This window comes from Salvelinus fontinalis, unplaced genomic scaffold (genome assembly GCF_029448725.1).
Source record: "Salvelinus fontinalis isolate EN_2023a unplaced genomic scaffold, ASM2944872v1 scaffold_0006, whole genome shotgun sequence".
Lineage (NCBI taxonomy): Eukaryota > Metazoa > Chordata > Actinopteri > Salmoniformes > Salmonidae > Salvelinus > Salvelinus fontinalis.
The window spans coordinates 356,863-379,902 of NW_026600215.1; the positions used below are offsets into that span (position 1 = coordinate 356,863).

The 23,040-nt window shown below is 45.9% G+C and overlaps 1 protein-coding gene across 1 annotated transcript in view; it reads right to left on the reverse strand.

The window, feature by feature from the left end:
* Nucleotides 1–1,000: 1,000 nt before the first annotated feature.
* The window catches only part of trpc6b (transient receptor potential cation channel, subfamily C, member 6b), a 55,710-nt gene continuing 33,670 nt past the window's right edge, over nucleotides 1,001–23,040 (reverse strand). The window contains exons 2-6 of the mRNA XM_055910393.1: nucleotides 13,273–13,468; nucleotides 8,746–8,949; nucleotides 5,978–6,034; nucleotides 5,605–5,680; nucleotides 1,001–1,152 (exon numbers count right to left, since the gene is read on the reverse strand). Coding sequence (XP_055766368.1) covers nucleotides 1,001–1,152; nucleotides 5,605–5,680; nucleotides 5,978–6,034; nucleotides 8,746–8,949; nucleotides 13,273–13,468 — 685 coding nt within the window. The remainder of the gene's footprint in view (nucleotides 1,153–5,604; nucleotides 5,681–5,977; nucleotides 6,035–8,745; nucleotides 8,950–13,272; nucleotides 13,469–23,040) is intronic.

A 23,040-nucleotide genomic window follows, 5' to 3' on the forward strand; every position in this document is an offset into this window, starting at 1 on the left:
CTTTGTGAATTCAGTGAGAAAGTAATCCCATGTACTTTACTTAGAATCTTTGCCAGTTTCTGGATATCAACTCATCGATGAAAGAATATATATATGTATATATCTACATTTGTACATTGTTTTAAATTAATCCATGTGGGTGGTGCTTTAGGTTCATTTTCCAAACCCAGGAGATTACTGATCACTGAAACAGTCTGGCAGAGCATCTGCATTTAGAATCCTGTCAGGACGTGTCACCAAGAGCCAATCCAGCAAATCCCATTATGAGTTTCTGGATTACTCACCTAAAATAATTCATTCATTTGACCATTGCATTGAATAAACTGTGGTGATAATATTGTTTCTGGAGTCTTACAGATACATTGGGTATTACTCTTAAACACTGAGTATACAAAACATTAGGAACACCTTCCTAATATTGAGTTGAACCCCCCCCCTTCTTTGCCCTCAGAACAGCCTCAGTTTGTCGGGGAATGGACTCTACAAGGTGTCGAAAGCGTTCCACTGGGACGCTGGCCCATGTTGACTCCAATGTTTCGTACTGTTGTCAAGTTGGCTGGATGTCCTTTGGGCGGTTGACCATTCTTGATACACACGGGAAACTGTTGAGTGTGAAAAACCCAGCAGCGTTGCAGTTCTTGACACAAACCGGTGCACCTGGCACCTACTACCATACCCCTGTTCAAAGGCACTTAAATCTATTGTCTTGCCCATGCATCCTCTGAATGGCAAACAGACACAATCCACAGCTCAATTGTCTCGAGGCTTAAAAAATCCTTCTTTAACCTGTCTCCACCCCTTCATCTACACTGATTGAAGTGGATTTAACAAGTGACATCAATAAGGGGTCATAGCTTTCACCTGGGCTCAGTCTATGTCATGGAAATAGGTATAATGTTTTAAATGCTCAGCGTATATGGCTGGTGTTTGGCAGGTGTCCTCTCTCCCAGTCTCCTGATCATCATAGATCCTAGATGATATAGGATACATATACCTATATCTATATCTGACCCTGATGCCTCTGCTGCTCGGCAGGTATCCTCTCTCCCAGTCTCCGGATCAGCTCAGCTAACTCCTCCATATTGTGGTTCTTCTGCTCCAGGAGTTCGTAGCGTAAACTAGAGATGTCATGTTTAATCTCCTTCAGCTCTCCTGGGAGACAGAGAGGGGGGGGGGGGGGAGGTCAAAAATGAGGGGTACAGACTGCATTCATACATTTTTGGGGGGAATTTGTCCCTCAGTCTGTCAACCGACAGAAGATCTGCAATGAATTTATAGAATGGATTTATCCGATGTGGGAGAACTCAACAGCTTTTCTACCTATCTAGATCTAGGCCCTCTGTTGCTTTATAAAACAGGTCACTTGGATCCTGGATGCTGATTGTCTACGTCCAGCATCGTGCCTAAGAACAGCCCTCTGCCGGGCCACAACCCCTCAGTCCTAATTGCTTAAGCAGCCTAATACAGTATACATGTAACAGTATAGCTTTCGTCCCTCTCCTCGCCCCTACCTGGGCTCGAACCAGGGACCGTCTGCACACATCGACAGCCACCCTCGAAGCATCGTTACCCATCGCGCCACAAAAGCCGCGGCCCTTGCAGAGCAAGGGGAACAACTACTTTGAGGTCTCAGAGCGAGTGACGTGACCCATTGAAACGCTATTTAGCGCGCACCACCGCTAACTAGCTAGCCATTTCACATCGGTTAAATACAGATTAGGGTAAAACAACTTCATCTATATGTAGCCAATTCCCCCTGATGAGTATGCTACAGGACTATTTCATTCACTGTGTTTTTTGCCGATTTGTTTATGTTTGACTCTCCTACTCTCCCCAGCCAATCAGCAAGTGCCCACTCGCCCCACCCTCTGTGCATGAGCTGATCATGCAACCTCTGATTGGCTAAGAACATCTAGCTGGTTCTGCACTGGCTAGCCAGGCCCAATGCATGCTCGTCCATCACTATGGAACACCAGTCACTTCAATAATGTTTAGATACTGCTTTACCCATTTCATATGTACAGTGCCTTCGGGAAAGGGTTCAGACCCCTTGACTTTTTCCACATTTTGTAACGTTACAGCCTTATTCTAAAACAGATTAAATAAAAAATAAATCCTCAGCAAACTACACACAATAGACCATAATGACATCACAATACCCCATAATGACATCACAATACACCATAATGACATCACAATACACCATAATGACGAAGTGACAGCAGGTTTTTAATAATTTTAGCAAATGTATTAAATATAAAACAACTGAAACAGAATTCAGACCCTCAGACTCAGCATTGAGTTCAGGCGCATCCTGTTTCCATTGATCATCCTTGAGATGTTTCTACAACTTGATTGGAGTCCACCTGTGGTAAATTCAATTGATTGGACATGATTTGGAAAGGCACACACCTGTCTATATAAGATCCCACAGTTGACAGTGCATGTCAGAGCAAAAACCAAGCCATGAGGTCGAAGGATTTGTCCGTAGAGCTCCGAGACAGGATTGCGTCGAGGCACAGATCTGGGGAAGGTCACCAAAAACATTCTGCAGCATTGAAGGTCCCCAAGAACACAGTGGCCTCCATCATTCTTAAATGGAAGAGTTTTGGAACCACCAAGACTCTTCCTAGAGCTGGCCTCCCAGCCAAATTGAGCAATCAGGGGAGAAGGGCCTTCGTCAGGGAGGTGACCAAGAACCTGATGGTCACTCTGACAGAGCTCCAGAGTTCCTCTGTAGAGATGGGAGAACCTTCCAGAAGGACAATCATTCCTGCAATACTCCACTAATCAGGCCTTTGCTGTAAAGTAGCCAGACGAAAGCCACTCCTCAGTAAAAGGCACATGACAGCCCGCTTCGAGTTTGCCAAAAGGCACCAAAAGACTTTCAGACCATGAGAAACAAGATTCTCTGGTCTGATGAAACCAAGATTGAACTCTTTGGCCTGAATGCCAAGCATCACATCTGGAGGAAAACTGGCACCATCCCTACGGTGAAGCGCGGTGGTGGCAGCATCATGCTGTGGGGATGTTTTTCAGCAGCAGGGACTGGGAGACTAGTCAGGATCGAGTAAAAGATGGACGGAGCAAAGTACAGAAAGATCCTTGATGAAAACCTACTCCAGAACTCTCAGGACCTCAGACTGGGGCGAAGGTTCACCTTCCAACAGCACAACGACCCTAAGAACACAGCCAAGACAACGCAGGAGTGACTTCGGGACAAGTCTCTGAATGTCCTTGAGTGGCCCAGCCAGAGCCCGGACTTGAGCAAGATCGAACACCTCTGGAGAGATCTGAAAATAGCTGTGCAGTGACGCTCCCCATCCAACCTGACAGAGCTTGAGAGGATCTGCAGAGAAGAATGGAAAAACTCCCCAAATACAGGTGTGCCAAGCTTGCAGCGTCATACCCAAGAAGACTCGAGGCTGTAATCCCTGCCAAAGGTGCTTCAACAAAGTACTGAGTAAAGGGTCTGAATACTTATGTTAATGTGATATTTCAGGTTTTAATTTTTAATAAATTAGCAAACATTTCTATGCTTTGTCATTATGGCGTATTGTATGTAGATTGATTGTAAGGTTCTGTATTTATATTCTTAGTCAACCTTGTGTTCTGTTTCGTTGTGTTCTTGAACGTAGTCCTGTCTTTCATTTTTGTTCATTGATTTCACCTGTATTAGTTACTCACCTGTTCTCATCAGCTCCTTATTTAGTTCAGTTTATTCTGTTTGTGCCTTTCGGAGGTATTGTTGGTTTTGACTCTACTCTTTTCCTAGCTCGTTTGTGAGAACCAGTTATAGCCTTCAGTCCTAGTTTTGATTCACCTGCTTTATAACTGTCACCTGCAGGTGCAGATCAGAGATCAGTCTATATATCACTGTCACCTGCAGATCAGAGATCAGTCTATATATCACTGTCACCTGCCGGTACAGATCAGAGATCAGTCTATATATCACTGTCACCTGCCGGTGCAGATCAGAGATAAGTCTATATATCACTGTCACCTGCCGGTACAGATCAGAGATCAGTCTATATATCACTGTCACCTGCCGGTACAGATCAGAGATCAGTCTATATATCACTGTCACCTGCAGGTTCAGATCAGAGATCAGTCTATATATCACTGTCACCTGCCGGTGCAGATCAGAGATCAGTCTATAAATCACTGTCACCTGCCGGTGCAGATCAGAGATCAGTCTATATATCACTGTCACCTGCCGGTGCAGATCAGAGATCAGTCTATATATCACTGTCACCTGCCGGTACAGATCAGAGATCAGTCTATATATCACTGTCACCTGCCGGTACAGATCAGAGATCAGTCTATATATCACTGTCACCTGCAGGTTCAGATCAGAGATCAGTCTATATATCACTGTCACCTGCCGGTGCAGATCAGAGATCAGTCTATAAATCACTGTCACCTGCCGGTGCAGATCAGAGATCAGTCTATATATCACTGTCACCTGCCGGTGCAGATCAGAGATCAGTCTATATATCACTGTCACCTGCCGGTACAGATCAGAGATCAGTCTATATATCACTGTCACCTGCCGGTACAGATCAGAGATCAGTCTATATATCACTGTCACCTGCCGGTACAGATCAGAGATCAGTCTATATATCACTGTCACCTGCAGGTTCAGATCAGAGATCAGTCTATATATCACTGTCACCTGCCGGTACAGATCAGAGATCAGTCTATATATCACTGTCACCTGCCGGTGCAGATCAGAGATCAGTCTATATATCACTGTCACCTGCCGGTACAGATCAGAGATCAGTCTATAAATCACTGTCACCTGCCGGTACAGATCAGAGATCAGTCTATATATCACTGTCACCTGCCGGTGCAGATCAGAGATAAGTCTATATATCACTGTCACCTGCCGGTACAGATCAGAGATCAGTCTATATATCACTGTCACCTGCCGGTACAGATCAGAGATCAGTCTATATATCACTGTCACCTGCAGGTTCAGATCAGAGATCAGTCTATATATCACTGTCACCTGCCGGTGCAGATCAGAGATCAGTCTATAAATCACTGTCACCTGCCGGTGCAGATCAGAGATCAGTCTATATATCACTGTCACCTGCCGGTGCAGATCAGAGATCAGTCTATATATCACTGTCACCTGCCGGTACAGATCAGAGATCAGTCTATATATCACTGTCACCTGCCGGTACAGATCAGAGATCAGTCTATATATCACTGTCACCTGCCGGTGCAGATCAGAGATCAGTCTATATATCATTGTCACCTGCCGGTGCAGATCAGAGATCAGTCTATACATCACTGTCACCTGCAGATCAGAGATCAGTCTATATATCACTGTCACGACTTTAGCTATTGCAATTACTCTATTTCATTCCTGTTGCCTTCATTCATAGTATTACATGTTTATTTCCCTATGCTGTGTTTATTGTACTCATGACTACTTTTTCTTCTATAAAACAGACCATTTCCATGATCATGACTCCTTGCAACAACAAAAAAGCCCTGTGTGTGTTAACTATTTGTGAGATTGTCTTAAATCTCTCTGACCAGGAAAGGTGTTCAGTAGGTCACAAAACAGTCAAATAGGAGGGGTCTCCCTCATACCTTCATTCACTTCGTCACTGTCTTTATTGATCTGTGCTTGTATCACATATCTCTTGATGAGGCGCCTCATTATCTTCTGTGTAGTAGAAAAAAAAGAGTAAAATACGATTATTGTATAAGCTTGTATACAAATGAGTAACGTATGATTATTGTATAAGCTTGTATACAAATGAGTAAAGTATGATTATTGTATAAGCTTGTATACAAATGAGTAAAGTATGATTATTGTATAAGCTTGTTTACAAATGAGTAAAGTATGATTATTGTATAATCTTGTATACAAAAGATTAAAGTATGCTATGCCTTATGGTGATGAAAACCTATGGAACTAAGCATTGTGACGTGAAAATACTACCTCTATAGGTCTACTTACCTGGTGCCGACTCGGACAAGCCAGACCTCCAGCAGTTAAATTCTTATGATGATCCAACTGGAGGTTCAGACACAATCAAACAATACTTCATTAATAAAGTGTAAATTCAACAATTTATCACAAAATAAAAACAAGGTCTAGCTGCACTTCTCCAACAGGACACTAGAGGGCTCAGTACACAACAAAGTAAATATAGAGAGTTTCCCATATTGATCATTATATTTAGTCCAGTACAACTTCGTATACTGGTCTAGGAAACCACAGTATAGAGCCAGGACATACATCTATCATAACATCATCTATAGGCTGGATGACTCTGACAGTGTGTCCATATAGAGAACTTCATCCACAAGCTCAATTGCTACGAAAGAGAACAAGAGAGCGTGAGAGAGAGGGCTAGGGACAGGGGACTAGGGACAGGGGACTAGGGACAGGGGGCTAGGGACAGGGGGCTAGGGACAGGGGGCTAGGGACAGGGGGCTAGGGGGCTAGGGACAGGAGGCTAGGGACAGGAGGCTAGGGACAGGGGACTAGGGACAGGGGGTTAGGGACAGGGGGCTAGGGACAGGGGGCTAGGGACAGGGGGCTAGAGACAGGGGGCTAGGGACAGGGGGCTAGGGACAGGGGGCTAGGGACAGGGGGCTAGGGACAGGAGGCTAGGGACAGGGGGCTAGGGACAGGGGACTAGGGACAGGAGGCTAGAGACAGGGGGCTAGGGACAGGAGGCTAGAGACAGGGGGCTAGGGACAGGAGGCTAGAGACAGGGGGCTAGGGACAGGGGGCTAGGGACAGGGGGCTAGGGACAGGAGGCTAGGGACAGGGGACTAGGGACAGGAGGCTAGAGACAGGGGGCTAGAGACAGGGGGCTAGAGACAGGGGGCTAGAGACAGGGGACTAGAGACAGGGGACTAGAGACAGGGGACTAGAGACAGGGGGCTAGAGACAGGGGGCTAGGGACAGGGGGCTAGGGACAGGGGGCTAGGGACAGGAGGCTAGAGACAGGGGGCTAGGGACAGGGGACTAGGGACAGGAGGCTAGAGACAGGGGGCTAGGGACAGGAGGCTAGGGACAGGGGGCTAGGGACAGGAGGCTAGAGACAGGGGGCTAGGGACAGGGGGCTAGGGACAGGGGGCTAGGGACAGGAGGCTAGAGACAGGGGGCTAGGGACAGGGGACTAGGGACAGGAGGCTAGAGACAGGGGGGTAGGGACAGGAGGCTAGAGACAGGGGGCTAGGGACAGGAGGCTAGAGACAGGGGACTAGAGACAGGGGGCTAGAGACAGGGGGCTAGAGACAGGGGGCTAGAGACAGGGGACTAGAGACAGGGGACTAGAGACAGGGGACTAGAGACAGGAGGCTAGAGACAGGGGGCTAGGGACAGGGGGCTAGGGACAGGGGGCTAGGGACAGGAGGCGAGAGACAGGGGGCTAGGGACAGGGGGCGAGGGACAGGGGGCGAGGGACAGGGGGCTAGAGACAGGGGGCTAGGGACAGGGGCCAGGGACAGGGGGCTAGGGACAGGGGGCTAGGGACAGGGGGCTAGGGACAGGGGGCTAGGGACAGGAGGCTAGAGACAGGGGGCTAGGGACAGGGGGCGAGGGACAGGGGGCTAGGGACAGGGGGCTAGGGACAGGGGGCTAGAGACAGGGGCCAGGGACAGGGGACTAGGGACAGGGGAATAGGGACAGGGGGCTAGGGACAGGGGGCTAGGGACAGGAGGCTAGGGACAGGGGACTAGGGACAGGGGGCTAGGGACAGGGGGCTAGGGACAGGGGGCTAGGGACAGGGGGCGAGGGACAGGGGGCGAGGAACAGGGGGCGAGGGACAGGGGACTAGAGACAGGGGGCTAGAGACAGGGAGCTAGAGACAGGGGGCTAGGGACAGGGGGCTAGAGACAGGGGGCTAGAGACAGGGGGCTAGAGACAGGGGACTAGAGACAGGGGACTAGGGACAGGGGGCTAGGGACAGGGGGCTAGGGACAGGAGGCTAGGGACAGGGGGCTAGGGACAGGGGGCTAGGGACAGGGGGCTAGGGACAGGGACAGGGGGCTAGGGACAGGGGGCTAGGGACAGGGGACTAGGGACAGGAGGCTAGGGACAGGAGGCTAGGGACAGGGGACTAGGGACAAGGGACAGGGGGCTAGGGACAGGGGGCTAGGGACAGGGGGCTAGGGACAGGGGACTAGGGACAGGAGACTAGGGACAGGAGACTAGGGACAGGGGGACTAGGGACAGGGGACTAGGGACAGGAGGCTAGGGACAGGGGACAAGGGACAGGGGGCTAGGGACAGGGGGCTAGAGACAGGGGGCTAGGGACAGGGGGCTAGGGACAGGGGACTAGGGACAGGGGACTAGGGACAGGGGGCTAGAGACAGGGGGCTAGAGACAGGGGGCTAGAGACAGGGGACTAGGGACAGGGCACTAGGGACAGGGGACTAGGGACAGGGGACTAGGGACAGGGGGCTAGGGACAGGGGACTAGGGACAGGGGGCTAGAGACAAGGTTATAAGGGATAATCTAAACCATAAATCAATAATGGTCAGACTATTTCCCACCAGTACGCTACTACCTACTTTGTGTGTGTGTGTGTGTGTGTGTGTGTACGTGTGTGTGTGAGAGAGAGAGAGAGAGAGAGAGAGAGAGAGAGAGAGAGAGAGAGAGAGAGAGAGAGAGAGAGAGAGAGAGAGAGAGAGAGAGAGAGAGAGAGAGAGAGAGAGAGAGAGAGAGAGAGAGAGAGAGAGAGAGAGAGAGTGCACGATTGTGTGGTTCACCTTATTGAGCTCTGTATCCTCATTGTGACAGCTCTTGTGTCTGTTGAGAGCCTTCAGCATGAGGTCTCTTAGCCCCAGGACCAAGGCAATGATGGCCTTGGGACTGGGAACCAGGTTAAAGGGGACAGGTAATGTCCCACCTTCCTCAAAGTAGGAGAACCATAGCTTAGCCCGGGCAAATTTCCACTCTACATCAGCGTCATCCTGGGGGGAGGAGATGGGAGGAGGGGGAGGGGAGGAGAAGGGAGGGGGGGTGGGAAGGAGAGGGGAGGAGGAGTGGGAAGAAGAAAGAATGAGAGGAGGGTGGAAGGGTGGGGAGGAAGAGGAGTAGGGAGGAAAAGGGAGGGGAGGGGAGAGGAGGGGAGGAGAAGGGAGGAGTAGAGAAGGGAGGAGGGGAGAGGAGGGGAGGGGAGGAGAAGGGAGGAGGGGAGGGGAGGGGAGGGGAGGAGAAGGGAAGGTAGGGGTTAATGCCGAGAACCTACAGTTATGAATATAGCTACTGTTCCCTGAAGGAGGCAAACGAGGTACAACACAGCAATGGAGACATAAAATCACTCACAACCCTGGGGGACACAAGATGAAATGGCCCACAGCAGACTACCCAGAGTTCCGACCTGACAGGAAAACCTGCGGTACCGGGTGTTTGCTAGCTGCCTAATGACCCTCTCCTGCCCCAGTCGAAAGCACCCTGCAGGTTACACTGGGAACAGTGACATCCAAGAGATAAAACCTTACAACAGTGTGTGGGGATGCCCAACTCACCTACCTCTCTTTAAACGAGGCCCAAGAAGCCGCAAGATCTCTGGTGGTGTGTGCACATTACCGTTAGGTAATTCCTGCCTTCTGCTGTCATATGTCAGACAAAAAGCCTCGACAATCCAGTGGGAGAGAAGCTGCTTACAAAACACTCTACCACCAGCCAGATTAGATAAACTGACACCCCTGGTCCGCTCATTTTACATGGTCAAGCTCGTACCGGACACAGGGCATGTAACCTCCGCTGCTCCTCAGAAGCAAATGGAGGAGGTGAACAGGGAAAAAGCTGAAAATCTAGAGACCGTAGGACATAGTTATGACCTTAGGGGCGAAGGCCGCATTAGGACGCAACGTCACCTTAGAGTCGCCAAGGGTGAACTTCATACAAGTGGGGGTGAATGGATAACGCGTGGAGATCCCCAACGCGCTGAGCCGAGGCCAAAGACACGAGCAGGGTGGTCTTGTAGAAGAGGATCTTCAGATCCACAGACTCCATTGGTCCAAAAGGGGCCTCACCACAGCACATCCAAAGCCAAAGCCAAAGCTGGCCTGACACGGCACACACCTTTTATAAACCGCACCTCCAGGGGATGAGTCCCTGGAGTGGCACCATCAGTTCCCACATGACACGCTGAAATAGCTCCCGTATACACCTTCAGAGAACGAACCCCGCTTGAAAAGCACCTTTAAGAACATTAAAATGTCCACCAGAGGAAAGGAACAATTCCTTTATTTTGGCACCTGCCTTTTATTTCCATACGACCCTCTAGTTGTGTCCTCGCGGACTGTTTAGTAGCAATAACGTTCAGAGGTAAACCCCTTGCCGTCATATTGGATCTTTTAAGGGCCCACTGATTCCAAATCTGCGGCCAAGGTGGCGAGAGTTGCGTTGCCACGGGGCCTAAAAGGCGAATGATCTCCACAAACCAAGGTCGTTCGGGCCAACGGGGAGCCACAAGGATCAATGACAACTCGTCCCGACGCACCCTCTCCAGCGTGGAATGAATCAGATCTGAGGCCACTGGTTCACGAGAGAATCCGTTCCCAACAGAGTTTACATATGGAGTAAAACAGCCGACGATGCTCATTTTCTCAAGATCTGTCGGCCCTTGTCGGACATTTCCTATATCTGGGAAACCACGCAGGGGTGCAGCCGTCTCCTCCCCTGGATTACATATCTGCACCGTGTTGAAGCACCCGGGGAAATACGTCACCCGGAGCGAGGAAAAGTGTGTACTGCTCCACAGCTGGCCAAGGAGCAGGCCAAGGACAAGAGGAGGTGAGACCATACCCCTCCCTGTCTGTTGATATAGAAGCCATCAACCCCAATAGATCTAGTCATCGGCAAAAAACGCAATCCAGACGAAATTGCGCCAAGCAAAGCCGAGAAACCGGTCTCCCTCTGCGGGGACAAGAATTTTTGACTGAGTCTAACTTGAGACCCAGAAACAGAATGCGCTGAGATGGAGGTAAACAGCTGCAGACACTGAACATGGGAAACCAGCCGAGAGGCAACGCCACCAGCTCCCTCGACTCCGCTACCACTTGCCAATCGTCCCGGTAGTCCAATATCCGCATAGGTACGAGGGAAAGCCTGAAAGGGAGGAACCAAAAACTCGTAGTCTATAGCCTCGAAACGGAACCTCAGCAACTTCCTGTGAAGGGGATATTTGTTCACAGTATGCATCCTTCAGGTTGATGGAGGTGAACCAATCGCCCGGGTGCACTGACTGTAACAACCGGCTGTTCGTGAGCATTCTGAATTTGTAGATCCTGAGGTGTTCAGGGCACACAGGTCTAAAATTGGAATCAAAGTCCTGCCACTTTTGAGGACTAAGAAATATCGGCTGAACCAGCTGTCCTGGGCTTCTCACATAGGAAACATTCTGATCACCTGCTTCTGGAGAAGGGAAGATATCTCCCTCATAACGAGAACAGTCGACCTAATGACGCTGTAAAAACATGGGGGACGCACAAGCAATTGTAGCCTGTACCCCGATGTCACTGTTTACAAAACCCAGGGCGACAGAAAAAATGAATCTTAACACTGTGGGGTAGAAACAATGTGTTTAAGTCTACTCTGATGTACCCTGACTGGCCCTGCCACTTTGGGGTACTGTTGTCACAGTGAATGAATTCATGCCTCAGGTTTATCTCCTGTGGAAGGCGGGGCTTCCAGTGAGGCACAGTGATCGTTGGCCCTGTCAAGCGTGATTCTAATGTTCTTCAGTAGAGGGCGCTAGCACAAACTCCACACAGCTGTGTTGCAGTGAGTTGACCAACTGAAAAGGGAACTGAGTATTTAGAAACAATCAACTCTAAAACAACAACAATCAGTTTTATAACATAATTCCAAGCTTCCGGCTTTCATAAATAACCGTTTCCCTTTACATCCATAATAATTGTCCAGAGGTAAATACTAAAAGCATTGAGTGGGAGAGCCATAGCAACCTGATTGATATGGATGGCAGCCAATGTTTGAATCCCAAATGACACATTCTTCCCTATATAGTGCACTACATTTGAGCCGGGCCCATATGGCTCTAGTCTAAAGTAGGACACTTTATAGAGAAACAGGGTGCCATTTGGTACACGGCCAATACCAGATCCAAACATCCTAATGCGACCCAACGGTGGAGAAGCTGCGGCCTCTAAACTGAATGAGAGAGGATTTCACTTTCTCTTCCAACCCTGTAAGTAGCTGCAATTACCATCGCAACAGACAATAATTCATTGAATTCATTTTTACTCAGAAGACAGTATTAAACTAAATCATTCTACAATGACCTTATCTATGTAGCTCAAAGCATTTGTAATTACCCAGAAGTACTTGGGGGTGCATCCGAAATGCTACCCTATTCCCTATATAGTGCACTACTTTAGACCAGAGCCCTATGAACCCTGGTAAAAAATGTAGTGCACTATAATGAGAATAGGGTACCATTTGGAACGTGGCCTTGCCATGCCTCCTATTAACCCACAGCCTCCACAGTATCAGACAACCATATAGTAGATGGAAGCTGCAGTGCTGTATGGTGGCGCTTACATGTTATCTGATGGGAGATGAATTAACACAGCCAAGCATGCAGATGTAGCCTACAACAATATTTCTACAAAATGGTGGCTTCACAATGGAGCCATGATGATTAAAGGAGTATACAGAACCTGTTTAATAACTGGGTCTATTTGTGTGCCATTATTGTGTTGAATGTGGATTTGTATGCTCTAATAGTAAATAATATCCTTGTCCGAACCACAGTGGCTCATAGGAGCAGGAGCCTATCAGGATACAGCTTGATCTACCAGGACACCCCCTGGACACTAGTCTATCTCCTGTTACTGTAGTGAGGCAACTTGATGTACCAGGACACCCCCTGGACAGGACAATAGTCTATCTCCTGTTACTGTAGTGAGGCAACTTGATGTACCAGGACACCCCCTGGACAGGACACTAGTCTATCTCCTGTTTCTGTAGGGAGACAGCTTGATGTACAGGACACTAGTCTATCTCCTGTTTCTGTGGGGAGACAGCTTGATGTACAGGACACTAGTCTATCTCCTGTTTCTGTAGGGAGACAGCTTGATGTACAGTACACCCCCTGAACAGGACACTAGTCTATCGCAGAGCCTTATAGTAAATGGTATACTAACTATACCCTACAAATTCCTCATACAAGAGCAATATAACATGTTAAGAAGTATCAAGACCAGGGTATTATTACCTCTCTTTTCCCTAAGGGACAATCAATTATTAATTCATTCATTAGTTACCTCTATTTCCTGGAAGGAGTTATTGATCATGGCAATGAGCATGTTGAGCAGGACGATCACCATGGTGACGTTATAAACCCCATAAAGGATGTAGCCGATATTCTCGATAAACTTATGGCCATTGTTGATCTTCACTGACTTGACTTCGGACAGACCGAATATGGCCCAGAATAACGTCTTGAAGCTTTCCTCAATCCTGGAAGGAGCGAAAAGAGAAAGAGATCGGAGATCAATGTGTTAGACCTGGAACAGAATGTATTAGAACTGGATCAGAGTGTATTAGAACTGGATCAGAATGTATTAGACCTGGATCAGAATGTATTAGACCTGGATCAGAGTGTATTAGACCTGGATCAGAGTGCATTAGACCTGGATCAGAGTGTATTAGACCTGGATCAGAGTGTATTAGACCTGGATCAGAGTGTATTAGACCTGGATCAGAGTGTATTAGACCTGGATCAGAGTGTATTAGACCTGGATCAGAGTGTATTAGACCTGGATCAGAATGTGTTAGACCTGGATCAGAGTGTATTAGACCTGGATCAGAGTGTATTAGACCTGGATCAGAGTGTATTAGACCTGGATCAGAGTGTATTAGACCTGGATCAGAGTGTATTAGACCTGGATCAGAGTGTATTAGACCTGGATCAGAGTGTATTAGACCTGGATCAGACTGTATTAGACCTGGATCAGAGTGTATTAGACCTGGATCAGAGTGTATTAGACCTGGATCAGAGTGTATTAGACCTGGATCAGAGTGTATTAGACCTGGATCAGAATGTATTAGACCTGGATCAGAGTGTATTAGACCTGGATCAGAGTGTATTAGACCTGGATCAGAGTGTATTAGACCTGGATCAGAGTGTATTAGACCTGGATCAGAGTGTATTAGACCTGGATCAGAGTGTATTAGACCTGGATCAGAGTGTATTAGACCTGGATCAGAGGGTATTAGACCTGGATCAGAGTGCATTAGACCTGGATCAGAGTGAATTAGACCTGGATCAGAGTGTATTAGACCTGGATCAGAGTGTATTAGACCTGGATCAGAGTGTATTAGACCTGGATCAGAGTGTATTATACCTGGATCAGAGTGTATTAGACCTGGATCAGAGTGTATTAGACCTGGATCAGAGTGTATTATACCTGGATCAGAGTGTATTAGACCTGGATCAGAATGTATTAGACCTGGATCAGAGTGTATTAGACCTGGATCAGAGTGTATTAGACCTGGATCAGAGTGTATTAGACCTGGATCAGAGTGTATTAGACCTGGATCCGAGTGTATTAGACCTGGATCAGAGTGTATTAGACCTGGATCAGAGTGTATTAGACCTGGATCAGAGTGTATTAGACCTGGATCAGAGTGTATTATACCTGGATCAGATTGTATTAGACCTGGATTAGAGTGTATTAGACCTGGATTAGAGTGTATTAGACCTGGATCAGAGTGTATTAGACCTGGATCAGAGTGTATTAGACCTGGATCAGAGTGTATTAGACCTGGATCAGAGTGTATTAGACCTGGATCAGAGTGTATTAGACCTGGATCAGAGTGTATTAGACCTGGATCAGAGTGTATTAGACCTGGATCAGAGTGTATTAGACCTGGATCAGAGTGTGTTAGACCTGGATCAGAGTGTATTAGACCTGGATCAGAGTGTATTAGACCTGGATCAGAGTGTATTAGACCTGGATCAGAGTGTATTAGACCTGGATCAGAACAAGTTAGACATGGATCAGAGTGTATTAGACCTGGATCAGAGTGTATTAGACCTGGATCAGAATGTATTAGACCTGGATCAGAGTGTATTAGACCTGGATCAGAATGTATTAGACCTGGATCAGAGTGTACTAGACCTGGATCAGAGTGTACTAGACCTGGATCAGAGTGTATTATGCCTGGATCAGAGTGTATTAGACCTGGATCAGAATGTATTATACCTGGATCAGAATGTATTAGACCTGGATCAGAGTGTATTAGACCTGGATCAGAGTGTATTAGACCTGGATCAGAGTGTATTAGACCTGGATCAGAGTGTATTAGACCTGGATCAGAGTGTATTAGACCTGGATCAGAGTGTATTAGACCTGGATCAGAGTGTATTAGACCTGGATCAGAGTGTATTAGACCTGGATCAGACTGTATTAGACCTGGATCAGACTGTATTAGACCTGGATCAGAGTGTATTAGACCTGGATCAGAGTGTATTAGACCTGGATCAGAATGTATTAGACCTGGATCAGAGTGTATTAGACCTGGATCAGAGTGTATTAGACCTGGATCAGAGTGTATTAGACCTGGATCAGAGTGTATTAGACCTGGATCAGAGTGTATTAGACCTGGATCAGAGTGTATTAGACCTGGATCAGAGTGTATTAGACCTGGATCAGAGGGTATTAGACCTGGATCAGAGTGCATTAGACCTGGATCAGAGTGAATTAGACCTGGATCAGCGTGTATTAGACCTGGATCAGAGTGTATTAGACCTGGATCAGAGTGTATTAGACCTGGATCAGAGTGTATTATACCTGGATCAGAGTGTATTAGACCTGGATCAGAGTGTATTAGACCTGGATCAGAGTGTATTATACCTGGATCAGAGTGTATTAGACCTGGATCAGAATGTATTAGACCTGGATCAGAGTGTATTAGACCTGGATCAGAGTGTATTAGACCTGGATCAGAGTGTATTAGACCTGGATCAGAGTGTATTAGACCTGGATCAGTGTATTAGACCTGGATCCGAGTGTATTAGACCTGGATCAGAGTGTATTAGACCTGGATCAGAGTGTATTAGACCTGGATCAGAGTGTATTAGACCTGGATCAGAATGTATTAGACCTGGATCAGAGTGTATTAGACCTGGATCAGAGTGTATTAGACCTGGATCAGAGTGTATTAGACCTGGATCAGAATGTATTATACCTGGAACAGAATGTATTAGACCTGGATCAGAGTGTATTAGACCTGGATCAGAGTGTATTAGACCTGGATCAGAGTGTATTAGACCTGGATCAGAGTGTATTAGACCTGGATCAGAGTGTATTAGACCTGGATCAGAGTGTATTAGACCTGGATCAGAGTGTATTAGACCTGGATCAGAGTGTATTAGACCTGGATCAGACTGTATTAGACCTGGATCAGACTGTATTAGACCTGGATCAGAGTGTATTAGACCTGGATCAGAGTGTATTAGACCTGGATCAGAATGTATTAGACCTGGATCAGAGTGTATTAGACCTGGATCAGAGTGTATTAGACCTGGATCAGAGTGTATTAGACCTGGATCAGAGTGTATTAGACCTGGATCAGAGTGTATTAGACCTGGATCAGAGTGTATTAGACCTGGATCAGAGTGTATTAGACCTGGATCAGAGGGTATTAGACCTGGATCAGAGTGCATTAGACCTGGATCAGAGTGAATTAGACCTGGATCAGCGTGTATTAGACCTGGATCAGAGTGTATTAGACCTGGATCAGAGTGTATTAGACCTGGATCAGAGTGTATTATACCTGGATCAGAGTGTATTAGACCTGGATCAGAGTGTATTAGACCTGGATCAGAGTGTATTATACCTGGATCAGAGTGTATTACACCTGGATCAGAATGTATTAGACCTGGATCAGAGTGTATTAGACCTGGATCAGAGTGTATTAGACCTGGATCAGAGTGTATTAGACCTGGATCAGAGTGTATTAGACCTGGATCAGTGTATTAGACCTGGATCCGAGTGTATTAGACCTGGATCAGAGTGTATTAGACCTGGATCAGAGTGTATTAGACCTGGATCAGAGTGTATTAGACCTGGATCAGAGTGTATTATACCTGGATCAGATTGTATTAGACCTGGATTAGAGTGTATTAGACCTGGATTAGAGTGTATTAGACCTGGATTAGAGTGTATTAGACCTGGATCAGAGTGTATTAGACCTGGATCAGAGTGTATTAGACCTGGATCAGAGTGTATTAGACCTGGATCAGAGTGTATTAGACCTGGATCAGAGTGTATTAGACCTGGATCAGAGTGTATTAGACCTGGATCAGAGTGTATTATACCTGGATCAGAGTGTGTTAGACCTGGATCAGAGTGTATTAGACCTGGATCAGAGTGTATTAGACCTGGATCAGAGTGTATTAGACCTGGATCAGAGTGTATTAGACCTGGATCAGAACAAGTTAGACATGGATCAGAGTGTATTAGACCTGGATCAGAGTGTATTAGACCTGGATCAGAATGTATTAGACCTGGATCAGAGTGTATTAGACCTGGATCAGAATGTATTAGACCTGGATCAGAGTGTACTAGACCTGGATCAGAGTGTACTAGACCTGGATCAGAGTGTATTATGCCTGGATCAGAGTGTATTAGACCTGGATCAGAATGTATTATACCTGGATCAGAATGTATTAGACCTGGATCAGAGTGTATTAGACCTGGATCAGAGTGTATTAGACCTGGATCAGAGTGTATTAGACCTGGATCAGAGTGTATTAGACCTGGATCAGAGTGTATTAGACCTGGATCAGAGTGTATTAGACCTGGATCAGAGTGTATTAGACCTGGATCAGAGGGTATTAGACCTGGATCAGAGTGCATTAGACCTGGATCAGAGTGAATTAGACCTGGATCAGAGTGTATTAGACCTGGATCAGAGTGTATTAGACCTGGATCAGAGTGTATTAGACCTGGATCAGAGTGTATTATACCTGGATCAGAGTGCATTAGACCTGGATCAGAGTGTATTAGACCTGGATCAGAGTGTATTATACCTGGATCAGAGTGTATTAGACCTGGATCAGAATGTATTAGACCTGGATCAGAGTGTATTAGACCTGGATCAGAGTGTATTAGACCTGGATCAGAGTGTATTAGACCTGGATCAGTGTATTAGACCTGGATCAGTGTATTAGACCTGGATCCGAGTGTATTAGACCTGGATCAGAGTGTATTAGACCTGGATCAGAGTGTATTAGACCTGGATCAGAGTGTATTAGACCTGGATCAGAGTGTATTATACCTGGATCAGATTGTATTAGACCTGGATTAGAGTGTATTAGACCTGGATTAGAGTGTATTAGACCTGGATCAGAGTGTATTAGACCTGGATCAGAGTGTATTAGACCTGGATCAGAGTGTATTAGACCTGGATCAGAGTGTATTAGACCTGGATCAGAGTGTATTAGACCTGGATCAGAGTGTATTAGACCTGGATCAGAGTGTATTAGACCTGGATCAGAGTGTATTAGACCTGGATCAGAGTGTATTAGACCTGGATCAGAACAAGTTAGACATGGATCAGAGTGTATTAGACCTGGATCAGAGTGTATTAGACCTGGATCAGAATGTATTAGACCTGGATCAGAGTGTATTAGACCTGGATCAGAATGCATTAGACCTGGATCAGAGTGTACTAGACCTGGATCAGAGCGTACTAGACCTGGATCAGAGTGTATTATGCCTGGATCAGAGTGTATTAGACATGGATCAGAATGTATTATACCTGGATCAGAATGTATTAGACCTGGATCAGAGTGTATTAGACCTGGATCAGAGTGTATTAGACCTGGATCAGAGTGTATTAGACCTGGATCAGAGTGTATTAGACCTGGACCAGAATGTATTATACCTGGATCAGAGTGTATTAGACCTGGATCAGAACAAGTTAGACCTGGATCAGAGTGTATTAGACCTGGATCAGAGTGTATTAGACCTGGATCAGAGTGTATTAGACCTGGATCAGAATGTATTATACCTGGATCAGAGTGTATTAGACCTGGATCAGAACAAGTTAGACCTGGATCAGAGTGTATTAGACCTGGATCAGAGTGTATTAGACCTGGATCAGAGTATATTAGACCTGGATCAGAGTGTATTAGAATTGGATCAGAATGTATTAGACCTGGATCAGAGTGTATTAGACCTGGATCAGAGTGTATTAGACCTGGATCAGAGTGTATTAGACCTGGATCAGAGTGTATTAGACCTGGATCAGAGTGTATTAGAATTGGATCAGAGTGTATTAGACCTGGATCAGTGTGTATTAGACCTGGATCAGAATGTATTAGACCTGGATCAGAATGTATTAGACCTGGATCAGAATGTATTATACCTGGATCAGAATGTGTTAAACCTGGATCAGAGTGTATTAGAATTGGATCAGAATGTGTTACACCTGGATCAGAGTGTATTAGACCTGGATCAGAGTGTATTAGACCTGGATCAGAGTGTATTAGACCTGGATCAGAGTGTATTATACCTGGATCAGAGTGTATTATACCTGGATCAGTGTGTATTAGACCTGGATCAGAGTGTATTATACCTGGATCAGAGTGTATTAGACCTGGATCAGAATGTATTATACCTGGATCAGAGTGTATTATACCTGGATCAGAGTGTATTAGACCTGGATCAGAGTGTATTAGACCTGGAACAGAATGTATTAGACATGGATCAGAGTGTATTAGACCTGGATCAGAGTGTATTATACCTGGATCAGAGTGTATTAGACCTGGATCAGAGTGTATTAGACCTGGATCAGAATGTATTAGACCTGGATCAGAGTGTATTAGACCTGGATCAGAGTGTATTAGACCTGGAACAGAATGTATTATACATGGATCAGAGTGTATTAGACCTGGATCAGAATGTATTAGACCTGGATCAGAGTGTATTAGACCTGGATCAGAGTGTATTAGACCTGGATCAGAGTGTATTAGACCTGGATCAGAGTGTATTAGACCTGGATCAGAGTGTATTAGACCTGGATCAGAGTGTATTAGACCTGGATCAGAGTGTATTAGACCTGGATCAGAGTGTATTGGACCTGGATCAGAGTATGTTAGACCTGGATCAGAGTGTATTATACCTGGATCAGAATGTATTAGACCTGGATCAGAGTGTATTAGACCTGGATCAGAGTGTATTAGACCTGGATCAGAGTGTATTAGACCTGGATCAGAGTGTATTAGACCTGGATCAGAGTGTATTAGACCTGGATCAGAGTGTATTAGACCTGGATCAGAGTGTATTAGACCTGGATCAGAGTGTATTATACCTGGATCAGAGTGTGTTAGACCTGGATCAGAGTGTATTAGACCTGGATCAGAGTGTATTAGACCTGGATCAGAGTGTATTAGACCTGGATCAGAGTGTATTAGACCTGGATCAGAACAAGTTAGACATGGATCAGAGTGTATTAGACCTGGATCAGAGTGTATTAGACCTGGATCAGAATGTATTAGACCTGGATCAGAGTGTATTAGACCTGGATCAGAATGTATTAGACCTGGATCAGAGTGTACTAGACCTGGATCAGAGTGTACTAGACCTGGATCAGAGTGTATTATGCCTGGATCAGAGTGTATTAGACCTGGATCAGAATGTATTATACCTGGATCAGAATGTATTAGACCTGGATCAGAGTGTATTAGACCTGGATCAGAGTGTATTAGACCTGGATCAGAGTGTATTAGACCTGGATCAGAGTGTATTAGACCTGGACCAGAATGTATTATACCTGGATCAGAGTGTATTAGACCTGGATCAGAACAAGTTAGACCTGGATCAGAGTGTATTAGACCTGGATCAGAGTGTATTAGACCTGGATCAGAGTGTATTAGACCTGGATCAGTGTATTAGACCTGGATCAGTGTATTAGACCTGGATCCGAGTGTATTAGACCTGGATCAGAGTGTATTAGACCTGGATCAGAGTGTATTAGACCTGGATCAGAGTGTATTAGACCTGGATCAGAGTGTATTAGACCTGGATCAGATTGTATTAGACCTGGATTAGAGTGTATTAGACCTGGATTAGAGTGTATTAGACCTGGATCAGAGTGTATTAGACCTGGATCAGAGTGTATTAGACCTGGATCAGAGTGTATTAGACCTGGATCAGAGTGTATTAGACCTGGATCAGACTGTATTAGACCTGGATCAGAGTGTATTAGACCTGGATCAGAGTGTATTAGACCTGGATCAGAGTGTATTAGACCTGGATCAGAGTGTATTAGACCTGGATCAGAACAAGTTAGACATGGATCAGAGTGTATTAGACCTGGATCAGAGTGTATTAGACCTGGATCAGAATGTATTAGACCTGGATCAGAGTGTATTAGACCTGGATCAGAATGCATTAGACCTGGATCAGAGTGTACTAGACCTGGATCAGAGTGTACTAGACCTGGATCAGAGTGTATTATGCCTGGATCAGAGTGTATTAGACCTGGATCAGAATGTATTATACCTGGATCAGAATGTATTAGACCTGGATCAGAGTGTATTAGACCTGGATCAGAGTGTATTAGACCTGGATCAGAGTGTATTAGACCTGGATCAGAGTGTATTAGACCTGGACCAGAATGTATTATACCTGGATCAGAGTGTATTAGACCTGGATCAGAACAAGTTAGACCTGGATCAGAGTGTATTAGACCTGGATCAGAGTGTATTAGACCTGGATCAGAGTGTATTAGACCTGGATCAGAATGTATTATACCTGGATCAGAGTGTATTAGACCTGGATCAGAACAAGTTAGACCTGGATCAGAGTGTATTAGACCTGGATCAGAGTGTATTAGACCTGGATCAGAGTATATTAGACCTGGATCAGAGTGTATTAGAATTGGATCAGAATGTATTAGACCTGGATCAGAGTGTATTAGACCTGGATCAGAGTGTATTAGACCTGGATCAGAGTGTATTAGACCTGGATCAGAGTGTATTAGACCTGGATCAGAGTGTATTAGAATTGGATCAGAGTGTATTAGACCTGGATCAGTGTGTATTAGACCTGGATCAGAATGTATTAGACCTGGATCAGAATGTATTAGACCTGGATCAGAATGTATTATACCTGGATCAGAATGTGTTAAACCTGGATCAGAGTGTATTAGAATTGGATCAGAATGTGTTACACCTGGATCAGAGTGTATTAGACCTGGATCAGAGTGTAGTAGACCTGGATCAGAGTGTATTAGACCTGGATCAGAGTGTATTATACCTGGATCAGAGTGTATTATACCTGGATCAGTGTGTATTAGACCTGGATCAGAGTGTATTATACCTGGATCAGAGTGTATTAGACCTGGATCAGAATGTATTATACCTGGATCAGAGTGTATTATACCTGGATCAGAGTGTATTAGACCTGGATCAGAGTGTATTAGACCTGGAACAGAATGTATTAGACATGGATCAGAGTGTATTAGACCTGGATCAGAGTGTATTATACCTGGATCAGAGTGTATTAGACCTGGATCAGAGTGTATTAGACCTGGATCAGAATGTATTAGACCTGGATCAGAGTGTATTAGACCTGGATCAGAGTGTATTAGACCTGGAACAGAATGTATTATACATGGATCAGAGTGTATTAGACCTGGATCAGAATGTATTAGACCTGGATCAGAGTGTATTAGACCTGGATCAGAGTGTATTAGACCTGGATCAGAGTGTATTAGACCTGGATCAGAGTGTATTAGACCTGGATCAGAGTGTATTAGACCTGGATCAGAGTGTATTAGACCTGGATCAGAGTGTATTAGACCTGGATCAGAGTGTATTGGACCTGGATCAGAGTATGTTAGACCTGGATCAGAGTGTATTATACCTGGATCAGAATGTATTAGACCTGGATCAGAGTGTATTAGACCTGGATCAGAGTGTATTAGACCTGGATCAGAGTGTATTAGACCTGGATCAGAGTGTATTAGACCTGGATCAGAGTGTATTAGACCTGGATCAGAGTGTATTAGACCTG